A 17868-nucleotide genomic window follows, 5' to 3' on the forward strand; every position below is an offset into this window, starting at 1 on the left:
CGTTTCCCCTGTGGCATCACAACACTAACTGTCTGGATTAAACTTCTCTTCCTCTGTGCTGTTGCCCTGTCAACACTTTATAGCGATTTAGCCAAATTGCGAACATGGATACAGTCCAGTCTGGATGGATGGTGGGATTTTCCCCATCTCCATGGCACCCTTTTGACTGCGGTGCTGAAGCGGATGCTTTTAATAGATGGTGGACAAAGGTACCCATGAAAAACCTGCGGAGGATGTTGAGCATAAAATCTTGCACCAGAAAGAAACCTTACATTAAGCAATGCGACTGTGCCTATGGCTGAACTGCGTCAGCAGGCTAAGCTCAATTCCAAATCAATCTAAAACTCCCGGAAAGTCTGTATTTGAATTGAAACCATTTGTAATTTGGATCAAACTTTTTCCACCGAAAAGAAAACAGATGAGGAGGCATAAGAACAAAGGCTCTGCTCCGGGTCACCTCCTCCCCGTTCTGTCCTATTTCCCCCTCCCAACTGCTTGCGTATCCCAGGTTGGGTCTTTTAAGCTGTTGGAGCTCACAGACAATGCTGCCGTTGTTGGGCTGATTACAAATGATGAATCACTTCTACACCGTAAGTAATGCGGTGCGTCAGAGACGCATTCAATCTGCAACCTTTTGTTTTTCCCTAAACACGTACAACAATAAAAAGGAAACAATGTCCCCGAGCGAGAAGCGAGACATGATCAGTCATCATCAACGAGAAGAAAAGTGGCAGAAAAAAACTTTTTAGTTCCTCAGCGCTAAATCACTGTCGGCTTTGAAATCGGGGGGAGTCGTGTTGACAGCATGGTGAGAAAAGGCCCATCAGAGGTTCCACTGACTCGGATGTCTACGTATATGTTTGATCCGGCAGCCATGACCCATTTCTGCACAGGGGCGCCAAGTAGGAGTGATCAAAAACCTCAGAATAAATGTTATTGCTTCCCGTTGCTTCCCTGTGGTTTCGGAGGGGGAGTTTCAGAGTCCTGACTTCCTGCAGTGGAAGTGTGCGCCCATCCTGAAAGAATAACCGCCAACTATTCAGGCAGCGGGACGATGCCCTGAGGATTACACAGCTCCTCCATTTCCCTGAAGTTACAGCACGATACATCCCCAGTGAAAGGTGCACCTCAGCGTTTTTCTACCTTCGCCACAGAATACCAGAGTCAAAAGCAAAATAATGTTTAAAAAAGGTGTTGTGTTATAATATAGGAATGACTCTGTGCTTTCTGAATGGCATCTGCAGTGGAAGCGGAGAAAGGAGGGAACCATAATGCACTGCTGCTCGCACGCTGTAGAGTCTATTAACTCATTCAACAGGAACTGGCTGCTTGAGCTGAGGCGTCCATCAGCTGTTGCGGGAGGAAGCTGAACCACCCACTGAGCAAGGAGAGAGGAGTTTGAGTTGTGTTGAGATCTTGGGCTTATACACTCACGTACCACAGACACATGCACACACACACACACACACACATGTCACAGAACTAAATCTATATGGCCAAGTTTTAATGTCAGAAGGTTTTCTTCTTGGCTTTTAAAGGTCATGGCAGCAAATGGACGAGAACCGTTGATTCAGTAATAAAGTGAACTTGACTTGGCGTGCACACACACACACACACACACACACACACACACACACACACAACACACACACACACACACACACAGACTGGAAATATTATGCATAAGCCAGAGACATACAGCCTCAGGTGTTGAACATGTTGGGTTTTAACGCTAATTTAGCCGTTGGAAATGACAATCCCAGCTGTCTAAAGGCCTTCCAGACACACACAAACGCACATAAAACACACACATCTGATCAACGGAAGGACTGTATGTGAATTTGTCCCTGTCAAAATGCATTTTCCATGATTAAATGTGAGTCAAATATTCTTATGAATACAATACATATAAAATTCAAATATTCACATTTATAAGATTTTTGCCCTAATTGCTTTAGTTCCCTGATAGTAATGTTGTGATTAGAGTTGTGCATAGCCAGATCTCTCTAATAAGATTCCATTCCAAAGTGAACCCTCTCTGGGAGAAGCAATGACCACAAGACACGCTAATATGACCTCTTCTGATTTATTTTCATTTTCAGAGGAATTTCTTTTTCTCAATAGATTTACAAGATCTATAATATATGCAGGCGTAAAATCAGTGGATATGAGTCCGCTGGAATTGGATTACACAAAAATAAATTTGACAAATTGGTCCAAGACATTTCTTCGACAAAATTGCTTTCTGGGGGAACTTAAACAGCCTTTTAAACACATTCATTGATTACACAGACGTTGAAGAACATTTACAACAGCTTGACAAGAGAATAAATTGGATATTTTAGGTTTCTAGCTTAAAATATTGGATTACAAATACAAAAACTGGGCCTCATTCAACTGAGGTATTTCTACAAAAATACATCTAATAACAGCATTTCCCCCCCCTAATTTATACAGCTTTATTACAATTAAATAAAACAAATGAGATCAGAAATAACATATGGACTTAGTCCCTGCTTTCTCTCCCCGTGGCCCACGACAGGGCCACGGGGAGAGAAAGCCGTCGCAACTGGTTTTAAATAAATCTTGCACCGGGAAGTCCAAGGTCTGAAGTATCACATTGTTAGCTCTATTCATAAACACATCAGGAAGCAAAAGAGTCATGCGCATAAGCCTAGGCTCGATAATGTTGCCATGACAACGCAGCCAACTGATTGATCATGTGGGGAGAAGTTAGCCTACCAACTGCTGACCTATAGGCGAGATTGCTAAATATTTTACAGCGTGGATATGGAAAAATGTACACGGCGACGCATCGCAAACTGTGCTGCGTGTTGTCTACTGATGATGATGCTATTGCACCTGAAGAATTAATTCACTGAGATAGCGAAAGGTAATACGCTATCGCCCCGATCCTTTACAGCCACATGTATTTCACTGGAGAGAAGTGAGAGAAATGAGGACATAATTGGTTAATCAGGATGGCAGTTGCTCCTCCTATTGACGCCTCTCCTTGCAGATATGCAGCAGAATCACACATCTTAATTGCGAGGTGCTTCTGCAGCTAGGAATTAAAGTGTTGAGAGCGCAATGGGGATTGAGACAGTTTCTTTTTTTCTGAACTGCACAGACCCAACCCCAAGGTTCTGACTGACAGGCGTGCACCTGGAAAGAAACACCTGGAACTTTCTGCGCAGGAAGTAAAACGGCCGTTATGTGAAAAGTAGAGAGTGGTTCCCTGTCATTTTGCCCCTCTGTGGAAATTTCCTGACAAGCAGAAAGGACCAACCGATGACAACGTGAAGCGGCATACTTAATGAAAATGGTTATCTTGTGGTTTCCCGACAATCCTAACCCCCCCACCCCCTCTCACTTCCAATTCTGTCTCTCACGCAGACACATGATGAGCTGAATCACTGCGACGTCATCTTTATGTGGATGAATCACTCAGTGCAACCGTCTCCCACACCGGGAATATTTTCAGTCCAGCATGGGTAGGAAATCTGCGGTCTGGAACACGAGGAGGGACGAGCAGACACTCGAGTTCAACGATCTGATGTTCAACAGTCTCCCCACACATAATGAACTGTCGAAAAATATGATTGCACCCGTTAATTACAACACCACAGTTAGTATGATGGAGCCATAAGAGTATGCAACTGCCCTTTCTGGAGTAATTGGAAATGCATCTCTTTCCATTCTTTTTTAATTAAACTGACACTATTTTTTTTATCCTGTAACAAAAATGTTGGCGTGATGGGGAGATGTAACCAGGCACATTGAATATAACCCATAAAAGTACTCCCTAAATGTGAATCTAAATTAATTTCTGTTTCTTTCAGGGGAACTTAATCCCCTTTTCTGTTAGACAAAATGAGAGGAAAACTATCTGTTCACATCTAACCAAAGCTCTGACTCAACCTTTGCATGATGCATTTACAATATCTGAATGGATCAAGAAGAGTGTTTTGACAAGTTGTTTCAATCTTCCATAGAAACTGTAAAGGAAAGGAAAGGAAAGGAAAGGAAAGGAAAGGAAAGGAAAGGAAAGGAAAGGAAAGGAAAGGAAAGGAAAGGAAAGGAAAGGAAAGGAAAGGAAAGGAAAGGAAAAAATGCACCTCCGCCAGACTTTTTGCAGAAATCCAAAAGTCGAGGGTCCCTCTTTTCCCAACCACCCAAATTTAAGAGTTGTTTTTTTGATCAGTCACTTTTTCATGAAACAAAATAAAAACGCAACATCAGCAGCAGAGGAGCTGAATAAAATAAAGCAGGATTTGACTTCAGCAATTTGATTATTCCTTGCTAGTTGTATCCCAGGTCAAAATAAACATGTAAAAGAAGAAATAAGACTGCCCGGAGCCGTCTTAATACCCCTTACACCATTCATACCGTCGTAAATGCAAACAGAATCTTTGCAGATTTTAGAAATCTGAATATTTACTAGGCTGAGGTTCCCACCATTAACGATTTACCGTATTTAAAAAAAAAAAAAAACCTGTAATGGCTGATTTCTTGAGAGGAAAAATGAGCACAGCTGTGAATCCCCACCGCAGCTCTAATGGCTGCCCACCTGAGGCTTTTTCTTTCTTAGCAGGATTTCCATTGATGAAGATAATCAGCGGCCTTCTCTTCCTTTCAGGCGCTCGGAGTAAATGCTGGGGTGGTCGAACTCCCAAAGGTTTAGCTTCAGAACAACATCTGTAGGGGCAGGACTGCAGGATAAGCTGGGGGATACAGAGATGGGTGGTGACTCTGCAGTGGGTGAAAAGCAGCTGGGATGGGATACGGACCAGGGTCGTCGAGGAAAGGGAAGGAGGGTGCGGCGTAGAAAGCAGGTGGAAATGGAGGAGGGGGTGGTGGCGGAGGAGGAGCAGGAGCTGGGTTGAGAGCGAGGGGTGAGAGATGTGGTGAGAAGGAAGGGTGAAGATGAGGATAAGGGTGCACAGGTAGGTGGGCTGAAGGTGGAGGAAGAATAGAGAGGTGATGCTGGACAATGGTGTGGTGGAAAGAGAAGGCTGTGGAGGAGGAGGAGGAGAGGGACGGTGGAAGAAGGAGAGGAGAATGGAGGGGTATACAATGGGGAGGGTGGGTATGAGGGAAAAAAGGCCTTTTTTCTGGATAATGATCAATATCTCTCTCTTTTCTCCTCTCCCTGTCCTTCTTTTCCTTTTCTTTTCTCCTCACCCATGTCTTTTCCCACTCCTCTTGCCTCTCCTTCAGCCTCTCCCTCTCTTTCTCCTCTTCCTTCCTGCGCTCCTTCTCAGCATCTGTTTGCTCCGTCTCTTGCCTCCTGCGCGCACTCGTCTGTTCCTCCGTCGCATTTTGATCGGCATCAGCGCAGTGATTGCAATCACTGGCGTGATTACTGTGGGAATTACCACACTGTCCACTGTCAATATCATCATGGCCATTTGCCTCCCTTTGATCAATAACACTGCAATCAATCGGTGAATCAGAAAGGTTGCTACTCTGGTCAATATGCCACTCATTCTTGGTTTTATCCCTCCCACTGTGATCTTTTTTACTACAACATATCTGCGTAATCTTTCCAATAGTGTCTCTTTTGTCTTTACTCGAAATAACAGAATTGGACATTTCCTGGCTGTCATTTTGCCTGTTTTTATATTGGCTGTGCGCCGTGCGTGTGTCTTTAGAACAGGCAGAAAGGTCTTTTGAAAGTAGCAGCGCAGATCTGTCTGTGTTGTTGCTCTGAGCAGGAGGATTCTCATCTTTACTTGCGCAGCCTTTGCTGTTTTTGATGTGCAGATCGTCTCGCGAAGGATTCCAGTTCCCAGAACTTTCATCACTGTTGTTTGGTGTGATGCCGGCAGGACTTTGCTGCTGTCCCTCAGCACTGAAAGGAACATAGTCTAAGCCACAGGAGCAATCCATATTGTTGCTCTCGCTGTCATGACGGGTGAAGGGTGTGTTCGCGTTAACTGTTGTCCCATCGTTGATTTTTATTGTTCCATTAGAAAACTGAGTGTTTTCCTCTGTCCTGCTTCTTTTGGTGCTGTGCTCTGTCGTGGGTCCGTAACTTAGAGTCTCCAGAACCTTTGCAGAGTCTTTGCTGTTTAATTTAAGTGCTTTTTCATGGTCCTGCATACACGCCTCATCTACACCGATCTCTGTAATCAACTGAACAGGAGGTCTTTCCTGTTGCTGCACGCAATTCCTCAAAGCACAGGTGATTCTTCTCGCCTGTCTCCTTCCACGTTTCCGCTTTTTCCTCGGTGTTTCCCCGGCCTCTGGCAATTTCCTCTTGCCTGTGTCGGCTGTCACTGCCCCGTTTTGCATTTCTTCTTTTGAAACCTCGTTGCCGGTGAGGGTGACGTGGGCACAGAGTGATCTAATTTCCAGTTGTGTTCTGGTCTGTGCTGTTGTGCAGCATGGGGCCGAGTCCCGCGTTGGACCTCTGTGTCCTGCAGGTATTATTTGTGTCTGACTGCCTGCTGTTCCTCTAAAGGGAGCAGGGATGAGGCTAATCGCTGGATCACACGCTGTTTCCGTGTGAGTTGTACGAACGAGACCAATTTCTTGTCCTGGTTTTGCTGCTTCTTGGCAGGGAAAAGTAACGCCGCTGATAACAAGGTTGCACATGCTTTCTTCAGCATTCGGAATGCCTCTTATCGCAGCCTTCCCCAGATTCCTCCGCTGCTCACCCCTCCGCCTTCCCCCCTCAATCCCTGCTTGTGTGTTTTTCTTTATCTCCCTCATCTCATCCTGAGCCAGGCCGGGTGTAATTGCGGGGCAGCATGGCATCTGTATAACAGACCTAGCGCCGGGGCTAATCATTGAGTTACATGCTGTACCCCTGCGGAGGGGTGTTCTGAGTTCCTGGCCCAACCCGGAGTCTGATTGCTGGAATTGACAGTGGTTGGCCTCCCTTTTCACCTGTGCACACAGCTGGTTACACAGATTACAGCGATTTAAGGGAAGATCACTTAATAGCTCTCCTGTCTTTTCGTTATTTCTGCCTGCCCTCACTGGCTCCGTCTGATCTCCTTGAATCTTTCTCTCTTCTCCTTTTATCCCCCTTTTTCTGCCACCTACTAGTCGATGATCTCCGAGATTACTTAGCATCACCTCCTCCCTCTTTTCTTCTTTGTCTGTGGCTTCTCCTTTTTCCAGATTCTGAAAAGGACTATTTATTATCTTATTTTCTCTTCTGGGCTTTTCTCCCATCTTTCTTCTTCCCTTTCGCCTCACTCCTCCCCTTTTCCTCCTTCTCCTCCCCACCATTTCAGGAAGGCCCAGTGTGAGTTCAAGGTGGCCTTCTGAAGCCAATTTTAAAGTGCTTTCGTCACGGCAGCCACAGCGGCGGGAAACTGTATCGCTTCTGCTACAATGGCTTATAACTTCCATAGGATTTCCTGCTTGTCCTCCTTCATTATCTTCCTCTCTTTCATCTAACTTCCCTTCCCTTCCTCCTTCCATAACTTCCTGCCTCTGCTGGTTGTCGGCTTGTTTGATCACAGACGGCTTTATTCTCTCGCTCCTTTCCTCTAGCCTTCCTTTCTTGTCCGTTCCCCCTTCCTTGGCCCTGTTATGTGCTCTGAAGTCATAGAGTAGGGGGTTGATGCTGTAAGAGATGGAAGGTGATGTTTTGGTGTAGCTGACCATCTCTGATGGCCAGAGAAGAACCCTGCTACCGTCTCGACTCTGGACATGGCAAAATGGCTCTTTAGGACGACTGGGAGGCAAAGTTATGGTCTCGTTACCATCATTTGATGATGGTGATGAGATATTTGGTGCTTGAGTGTGACTGGACGATTCTTTGGAGTCTTCCGAAGAACCAAAAATGATCTTTCCAGGCAGATTCATAACAGAAAACTGCAGTCCGTTTGCTAGCTTGGTGGGGATTATCTGTGTTTGGTTTTCCACCTCAGGCTGGTTGTCGCTGCATGCTAAATCTTTAGACCGATCCGTGGCAACATTATCAGGAGTGTTTTCTTGCGGGACTCCACTGTTTAAATAAAGATGAGCTTCAGTCCCACTTTTGGTGCAGACTTGGTCTCCAGTCCCATCACCATTACATGAGGAGAACTGAGCTTCATTCCTACTAATAACAGAGTCCTCAACTCTGATCACATTACATAAATGAGTCTGTGTTCCTGTTCTTATCCCGTCAGACTCTCTGCCTGCAGTTTCAGTAGCTTGAATTGCAGTTTTACTATCTAAATTGGGCGGTTTTCCCATGTCCCAGTGATCCATGTCTTCATTATTCACATCTGCGGATACTGGGGACTTATGTTGTTGGTCTTCCACCTTTTCACCATCTTTGATTCGTTCTTGCACCATCACTCCTTCCTCCTTCTCTAACAAGCCAGAATTTCGAGTGGCTTGGATAAAAATGGCAGCTGATTGGTGGAGAAGCACACAGCTTCGTTTGGGCAGCGAGAACGAGACTGGGCGGAGTCTGGGGTGGATGGACTGGAGCTCTGAGCCTCCACCTGTCACGCGTGCGTCTTTGCTCCTCTCGACGCTGATGTCTGATGTTTTAGAAACAGTTGCGGTGGTGGTGGTTGTTATTTTCGGACTGCATCTCGCTGTTGTTGTCTTCTTTATAATGCCATTAGCAGTGTCTGTAACAGTTGCTGGGGTGAAACTGGGACTAGTGGTTTGCCTTAAATAACGATTAGCCCAAGTCATTTGGTTAAGGTCATGAGTTTCAGCAGAGGGATTTGTGTTTGGGTACCTGATATTTTTACTAGTACAGGGCATAATGTCTGCAGCCTTCATGCCCTTGTATCCCATTTGGGTCCCAGTGAGGACGCTGGGTTCGGTAACTCTTGCGTTATTGGGGTCTGTTTGCCTGTATGTCCATGGCCTGTTGCACAAGAGTCTGGTTTCCAGTGCAGGGTTCAAAGGAAAGAGGGCCTTGGTTGTTGAGTCTTGAGATGCTGGAGGGAGAGACAATAGAAACAAATACATGGACCCTGGTTAAAGCAAAACTGCAGAAATATCTCTCTATAAAAACAACAAATAATACAGATGCATATAGAATAATGACATTCACTTTTTGGATTATACCTTTATCATATTTTCTAATGCATTTAGCTTCTCTCATCTTTTACTCTTTTGTTGCTTTTGTGTTAGAGATGGACTTTAAGACAACATGAATAAGAGTGTACTGGGCTTTAAACCTGGACAAGAATTCAGATGAAGGGCTTCCCTCTAAAATGTCATATCTACTTATATAACCTTTCTAATGCAGAAGATTCTGCCAGACAATTACCTGTCTGTCCGTTGGTGCGGCACATTATTCAGCCTCATAATAACCCAATAAAACACGCAGGGTCATTCAAGGTGATGCTCTGTTTTCCTCCTTAATGTTTTAACCTCTTATTAAATAGTGCAGCTGCTCCGTCAAATTCTATTGTGATCGAATCAAAATCTGCAGTCCGCTGTATGTGTTGATAAATTCTGGTGATGTGTATAATTGAAGAATTACTGAGACCATCTGCAATTTCCTTATTGTTATTAAATGAGGTTTCCATCAGTAACAATATGTGAATACATTCAAAGCTGTAAAATGATATCAGAGGGTAGGTGTTCATTTTGATCCAATTTTCCCATCAAACTTTGGAAAGTCTCTTTTGTATAGCAGGTCTCCCCCCAGCAGAGCAAGGTTCTATACTCTTAGTTGAAGTAATATAATAGCTTTTTTTCCCTGCTGCTTTTAAAGGTCAGACGTCTGTTTGCAGAAGTCAGGTATATGTCTGACAAAATTTAGCTAAATGTGAAAGCTCTGTGCAGGTTTAGTGCAGCAATTGCAGTAATGGCTGCGATTCAATTGAAAATAATTGATTTGACTCTGAAATTAAGATGCAAATGAGTCTCTGGAGCAATTAGTCAGAAGTTTGATGTAATGTTCCTGTTGCCTGCACCCTAAACACTAGCCTTTCACTTGATCTGCTTTTAATGCATCATTCCTTTTATAAAAAATTAATTCAGACACTTTTGTATTACTGCGGCAGGTTGTTAATCCCTCAGTATTAAAGTGATATCTCCATCAGCAAAAACAGACAAGTGCTCATTAAATATTCAAAAGTCTGACAGAAGTGCTTACTTGTTTCCAGTGTGGTGCTACTTGGATTCATGTCAGCCCCGCTCTGTACTGAGGTTGTTCTTGTTTGGCTGACTGGTTCCACTGCTACTGTTGTGGACCTGAACATGGGCCCAGATCCTGGAGCACTGCGGAGGATGGGGAGGAGAGGATGAGAGAGAAGATCCTTACACAGAGAAGATCCTTACACATCATAGACAAATGAGATAAAGATGTCTACTTTTAACCAGGTTACAAAGACTCTTTCACTTATTAACGACATGACTTGCTTTGTTGGATTTGAAGCAAACCTCTCTTTTGACTTGTAGCTAATATACATACATTAAATATCACTGAACGGATTACTAGCCTGCACTTCCTGCATTTTGGGCCTGCCAGAAGTGTGTCAGAAGGAGCTTAAAGGAGGATGACCCAGAACAAATAAAAAGAGAAGGTGAAAGAAACAAGAGGAGAGGATGAAGGCCGTAAGAGAGGACAGAATCATCCGAGGAAGCCGAAAGAGAAGATCAGCGAGGAGGTCAAGATGGGCTGAAATCCAACTCAAAATCAATTTAGCCACGCTTTCCATCTTCTCTCTTTGTGCTGGGATGCTGCATTTTTCCAAATCTAAAAATGCTCATGACATAAGGCGCTCTGTAACTGGGCAGGAAAACAGCAAAGCCATGCTGATTATCTCAATTATGGACACTATATGTATATTATTACCATCTTGGGGAGGGAGCTTTCCCACCTCCCCTGCTTTGGAGTTACTCTGTTTCATTCATGTTTAATAGACAGATTGCAACATGGCAAAGTGTAAATGTAACAGAAAAGAGAATAAATAAATGAAGACACAAAAAAAGGTTGTTTTTTTTATCCCATCATCATGGAACTTTTTGGGCTTGTTGTTCTTCGTTCTGTGTGGGCATCTCCAGCACCGAGCGCAAATGGTGCATTCATGTGCACTTGAACCAGATTCCCTCATTTTGGTGGCGTGCCAGGTGAACTTTCACACTGACTTTTTGTCTGTCGGGGGAGAATACACAGCGCCTGTTGCCTGTTTCTGCACATCTCTGTGCTTGTTTAGCGTTTAAGCTTTTTAAGAGAAGAAAATGCATACAAATGCTGTTGGGCAGCCAGATAAGAAGTCATAAAATCAGAAAAAACACAGAGAGAGAGAAAGAGAGAGATAAAACACTGGTGTTCTGAGAATACCATCTGTACAACTGTTTAATTCTGCGATTCCTCTGAAGACTGCCTTGCATATTTTGATTGAACTTGTTTTTTTCATTGAAATAAAGGAAAATATTTTTTTTAAATCAACAGATAGAAAAAAAATAGATTTTTAAAAAATATCGTTCACTTTTATGTTTATTTGTGCTATTTATCTTCACACAATTTGGAGTCACTTTTTAATTTAATGGAATCTTTTTACATTTTATACATGACAACATGCAACATTTGGTAACAGCTGCAGTAAAGTAAAAAGTAGTGTAAGTCAGTTTGTGACAGATGAAGAAAGCACAGCCTCGATGGAAAAGAAGCAAGTGTGAATCATTTCACAAAAAAGAGTTGTTGGTTCATACTCAACAAAGTTGTTAATATTCATATTTTCCTCTTTCCACTTAAGGAGGATGTAGTTTGAAAAGAGGACTACCCACCACTCTCCTGACCGCCTTGCTTCATTCTTCTGGAGGCTCCTCAGCGCTCTCTCCTCCCTCCTCTCCTCCCTGCGTCTTCTCTGCCTCCTGCATGCCAGAGCTCGGTAAAACTCCCTCTGTTTCAGCTCTTTGAGGCGCTGAATGGCAAACACATTGATTATGACTGCGGGTAATTGCAAGAGCATAAGCTGATTTCAAAGAAAACAATTTAAAGAAGAAAATAAGGTGCCTCTTTGCACCTATTTATCTGCCGTGCATGTGTGGTTTTATGTTCTTCCTTAGTTATCCAGTGTCAGCTTTATTAGAGTCCGTCACTGCTTAACTTGCTTACTGAGCTCTGTCTGCAAGCTGTCTGCAAGTCCGAGATACAGACTGTGTGCATGCGTGTGCAGGTGTGTGTGTGTGTGTGTGTGTGTGTGTGTGTGTGTGTGTGTTACAAGTAACATCAATAAAATAGCAGTGGGTTAATATCAAAGACAGGGATGACAACAGAGAGACAGACAGCCCGGGAGGCCGAGAGGTTGACAAATAGATAAACAGACCAAAAAACACGGACGGACGGATGGACAGACAGACAGACAGGCAGACAGACAAGCAGGCAGAGAGACAGACACCAGCATGGCGGGGAAGACACACAGGTACACCGTCTCCAGCTTACACTGGCTTTAACGGTCAGACAACCCATTGCAGACCCCAAAATAGCACAATCCCATTCAGACTGCAGCACAACATCTGGAACATGTGGCCTGTGGTTTGTAGCGGCAGATCAGGTAATGAAGCACGACTCTGTCCCACTGGGGGTCATTGATCCGAACGGTTCTGCGCCAGGTTGCAAAGTTCAAACAGGCTCCAGATGCATTTGGACATTTTCCGCTTACAGTAATATTACACAGGCTGTTACAAGTAGGAGAGAATAAATAGTTGTTTAAATTAGGAGGAAACTCTGTATGACTAAATAATTACATATTTATGACGCCGTGTAAGTTTTCTTTCACCAGAGTGAGAAATGTGTAGCTACAGTAAGTGCCCATTTAAATGAACGCATCATTGACATAATAGTGTTTTGTATTGGTATTTAGATGATTGCAGTGAGCACTGCTGTAAAATGTTAGAAACAGAGATGATGACTATTATGCTTAAGATTTTATGGGCAAAAGATGTCCAGTCCCGTTACTGTCCATGAAAGCACCGTTAGGGGTATAAAGAGGTAAAATAATACATAAATTATATGTTGCAAATATAAAGAGGCAGCACGAAAGACAGCTGTTGCATGAAAACCGTGAAATGTTAATTTCACAGGTAAGCTGATGGAGATGTAAATACTCTGAAACTAGAGCTGGGAAAGGACATTTATGATAATAGTCATTTTATCCTGAAGGAGGATTAAAACCGTAAATAATGTGTCAGCTTCCTGCTCTCACTGTTTACTACATTAGGGATTTAAGCAGAAACAAAAACAGTGTTTTTAAAGTGACAGGATAAACTGCACACGGATCTTCACTTTCCCAGCCCGGGCCATCGATGACGTTGCCTTTGTGGAAACCTCGTTTTTGAAAAGAGCAGGAGACTGCGCCTGAATGGGAGCCAAAGACAGGCAGCTTAGGCCTGGGTGAGGCTGGGGAATATTCCTAAAAACCTATTTCCTGTAAGTGCCGAGGTATCCAACAATATGCCCTAAATGCTCTGCATCCTCAAGTAAACCTAATAACAGTGACACGCGGCAAAGGAAAAAATATTATGCCTCTTTCAGCACGAGCAACTGAACAAATGATAATTGCAGCAAATTCATTCCTCCCAGCACCAATAATTTCGTAAACACCCAAACAGCTGCAAGTTCTCGCTCTCCCTTCTGCAGGTCCTGTGGAGAAATAACTTCTGCCACCTCAGAGGGAAATGAGAAGGAAAAGAGGGAGAGGCGAGGACAGCGCCACAATATGTGCTTCTACAGCCGTGTCCTATTGATTTTAACACCAAAGATAACACGCCCTGGTGTTTGTGGTTGCATTTCCTGACTGTTTTTTTTTTTTTTTCTAGCTTTTTCAAATTCAATTTTATAAGTTCTAAAATGACTAGCCTGAAGAAGTCAGTGGAGGAGGTGTGGAGTAGTGGGGTTTTGGAGTGATTGAAAATGGTATAAAGTGTGACATAAAGTGCTCTAGGAACTACAAACAGGTGGAGGTAGGGAGAACATAATTCTACAAATCGATAATCTATAATGTCATTTTTAATGTGTGTGTCAAGTCAAATCATTGCTGTCAACACAATGTTTCTGTTTCATCTGTTAATGATACTGATATGCGCGCAAGGATATTTATTGTTTCATCCACGGTTGTGTGAACATACCTCACAGTGACCTTGGTCGTTTTTATGTATGTTCAGCTATCAGCAGTGATTTAGCAAATATCTAAAACCCCATTTGGTCAGCTAAAACATCTTTTTTATAGCATTAGCGAGTTTGCAGAGTGGCATTTTTCTAAGTCCTGCCCTCACAAGCCGTTGCTAGCTTTGCCATGATAGGCTATGACAATTTTCCCGACAACTTTCCCGAGTCTATTTTAGAAGTGGTGGAATTTCGCAGAGGAACGAAGAGCTGAAACAGTTCTTGTGATGTGCGTCGAGCTGAGTGCTCATTATGGTGTTGCGACATAACAAATCCCTGACCTTGGTCAGCGAGGTTTAAGACGTGCGTATGGAGAAACTCGACCCCCCTGGATGCCTCGTTAAGGCGCTCTGAGCTACCTGCTTGTGGTGATGGTCGTAGGAGTTGATGTGATTGTCATACTGCTGGTGTCTCAAGTACTGCTTATCACACAGCTCGCAGTAGAAACTCGAGTCTCCGTCCTCCTGTATTAAGACACAAAAGGCAAAATGGTCAGAAGTGGAAATGGCACAGATGCACATTGTTTAGCTCAAAGAAATGAAAGAAAAAGGGGACTGAAATAAAAGGTACATTAGTGTGTAACATGTTAAACATCAGGTGGATATTAGCATGTTTTTATCACAGCTTACCTGTTCCTTACCTGGTTTTGCAGCCAGATTGATGAGCAGACTCATAATTAGACGACTGTAAAGTTGTTTTTGCGTAGGTCTAAATGATTCGTCTCAGACTCAGCTTTGAATGCCAAATTTAAACAAAGCCTGTGAGGATGCCCGAGACTCTGTTTGTATAAGTGAGTTTTAGGTGAGGACTGAACTGCTGTTATACTGTATAAAGTGTGGGCCATAAAATGTATTTGAGGGAAATGTACATTCATCACACTCTAGCTTTTAATTTGTCAACTCTCATATACTGTGTGTGTGCTCGTGTGTGTGTGTGTGTGTGTGTGTGTGTGTGTGTGTGTGTGTGTGTGTGTGTGTGTGTGTGTGTGCAGTCTGATGCAGTTTGTCATGTGGAGTAATGCTGTCTTTTTGGTTTCCGATGCCTAATGGGCCCTTCAATCACAACTATTGATCAGCACTCTGAGTTTCTGAGCACACACACACACACACACACACACACACACACGTGCGTTTATGTAAAGCCATTTACGGATACATGGAGCTCTTAATCCAAAAGTTTAAATTTAGTCTACACACAGATTCGCAGAAATGTTGGATTGTGTATGTGCACACAGGCAGACAGTGAAAACGCCAAACAGAAACACAGACATCCTAGTTTAAGTCCTCATCATACATCCCGCTACCTTGGCCATTACTGTCAGGATCCTTTCCGTCACTCAGCATTAGATGATTAGACAAGTGATTACTGCAGTACTGTAATTCTATTAAGTAACAAATTTATGTTGCATTATTGTATTACAGAAAAACAACAAAACATTACATTTGCATTATTGCATAATGAAAGACAGCACTGGTTTGCATTATACCATTAAAGATCTCATTGGGTTGCATTAGCCTCCAGAAGATGGGTTTGGACATCCATTAAACATGGCCAGCTGAATGGCTTTAAAACCACAGCTTTGTAAACTCAAATTAACACACATTATAATTTAAAACCTTTTGCCCAACCAAAACAGATTTATTATCCTTTTCAACAATTGTTTGAATTTGTCTTGTAGGTGGAATGAAACCTCCAAAATCCATGTTAAAAACCTTAAATCTGGACTGTAAAACAACCTTTTTAGAGTGACCTTGGGCTGACGCTTTACCTGTTCATGAGGTGGAAAATGCTCTGGATCCCATTTGAATCCTTTAAGATCCTTTTATAAATAATTTCATCGCTCTAATTTTAGTTTGGTTGTTAGCCCCGAGTGACTGCTGGGAGAAACAACTGTTTCTATATTCTCTCGTTTTTGCTATATCTCTGTTTCCTGCCACACGTTTGGATAAATAACAAAAAGGTCTAAAAATGTTGGAGGTTTGAAGTGTAACATTTGCATCCAATTAGCAAAAATGGGTTCTTTTGTTGTATTTTGTTTTACATCTTACTTTTGTTAAAGTGAGGCGAAAAGGCGTCGCGCTCGGCTTCAGATCAAATGTATTTCACTTGCAGAAACTAAGTTGTCGCCCATGACTAATTTGATTTTTTCCTCCATGTCATAAAAGTAGCTGGATAAGAATGGACTGTGAAGACTTGTGACGTAAAGCTTCTCTGCAGATTTTTTTTTCATTTATATATTTCATTTTTTTGCCATCATGCGCTCACTGAGCAGCTACTCTACAGTAAATGACAGGATTTTTCCCCTTTTTCTCCCTCATCTTCACGTTCCACCTCCGAGCTCGTGCTGTTTATTTAACATAATGATCAGCATGTCTTGCAACTTGATAGCTTCTCTTCTAGTTAAATTATTTCTTAGATTGCAACAAAAGAGTAAAAACATGAGGGAAGCGGTGGATACTTTATAAAAGCGATAAAGACGAGGTCGCTATGACTTTATTGAAGACCTGCAGTAGCTGCATTTATTCAAATAGAACACTAAAATAATAGCAAATTTTTTGTTAGAAATGATTATTCACTTCTTCGCTACAAATTTCTCCTACGCAGAGCGAAAGACAAAAAAACTCCCTGGAAATTCCAAGAGAAACGGTTGCTGGATTTGTTTGTTCCATATAGATGTAATTGCCTAAAATGGTGAGGCCGGGCAGCTTTGCGTCATCATTTTTCTTTTCAATACTAATAAACGTTTTATTGCACTATATGGAGCTATTGTCTCTGGAGTAATTACCCTTTTTTCTTATTTGTATTATAATGTGCTGTTGCTTATAGATAGATAGATAGATAGATAGATAGATAGATAGATAGATAGATAGATAGATAGATAGATAGATAGATAGATAGATAGATAGATAGATAGATAGATAGATAGATAGATAGATAGATAGATAGATAGATAGATAGATAGATAGATAGATAGATAGATAGAAATATGACAGCGTCTGCTTTCAACACAAGGCGATTGGCCACATGTTCACATCCATGGAAACCTTAATGACAAAACAGGAGAAAGGCATCTGTTTTTTTGTGAGTCATTAGGGAATATGTTGACTTGACTGATCATGGAAAAGTATTTTAATTGCATTCGCCAGCTCAAAGTTTGTAAAGACACTAAAAGAGCAAAAGCAGGTATGCGGATGTTTATCACCGCGGTAACCTGCTCATGTCTGGTCATCCAGGGATGCGCCGGAGACTTTGGCGGGTGTTCCGAGACGGCACTCACCCAAAGACCTGCTGCATTTCTGTTCACCTCAGCCACTTTCAAGTCGGCACACGCACAGGAGGATGTCCCGCATCCCATCACATTCTCCATAATGCTGCCGAGTCAAAGCCTGCTGGAGGAGGTGTGACAAAAAAAAGGCAGAGGCTCCGACTGCTGTCTGACAGCTGCACCTCTGGTCGAGACTCCAAAGGCCAGATGAATGCAAAACGCTGTGCTGCGGAGGGGGTATTCTTTGGGCTCGCTTCACTTCGGTTGTTGAATTTTGTTGCCGACTCCAGCCCTGAAAGTGTGTTTGTGTGTGGCAGCAGGGGTGCTGAGAATGTCCTCAAAGGCAAACAGTAAGAAACAGCCAACGCAGAGAGAAGCACGAGATCTTGAATTAGAATCAACAACATCAAGGCAGCAGACTGCATCAAAATTAGCTTCAACCGACACTCCGGCTGCACCTCGCGCTTTAAGTAGTCCTCCAAAATAAAACACACTTCTGTGTCTACCTTTGTAA

General features: G+C 42.9%; 1 protein-coding gene across 1 annotated transcript in view; it reads right to left on the bottom strand.

Moving 5' to 3' along the window:
• Nucleotides 1-2070: 2070 nt before the first annotated feature.
• The window catches only part of LOC130534176 (uncharacterized), a 40861-nt gene continuing 25063 nt past the window's right edge, over nucleotides 2071-17868 (bottom strand). Inside the window, exons 2-5 of the mRNA XM_057048162.1 lie at nucleotides 14449-14553; nucleotides 11710-11846; nucleotides 10073-10197; nucleotides 2071-8903 (exon numbers count right to left, since the gene is read on the bottom strand). Coding sequence (XP_056904142.1) covers nucleotides 4687-8903; nucleotides 10073-10197; nucleotides 11710-11846; nucleotides 14449-14553 — 4584 coding nt within the window. The 3' untranslated portion in view covers nucleotides 2071-4686. The remainder of the gene's footprint in view (nucleotides 8904-10072; nucleotides 10198-11709; nucleotides 11847-14448; nucleotides 14554-17868) is intronic.

Source organism: Takifugu flavidus, chromosome 11 (genome assembly GCF_003711565.1).
Source record: "Takifugu flavidus isolate HTHZ2018 chromosome 11, ASM371156v2, whole genome shotgun sequence".
In the NCBI taxonomy this organism is placed as follows: Eukaryota; Metazoa; Chordata; class Actinopteri; order Tetraodontiformes; family Tetraodontidae; genus Takifugu; species Takifugu flavidus.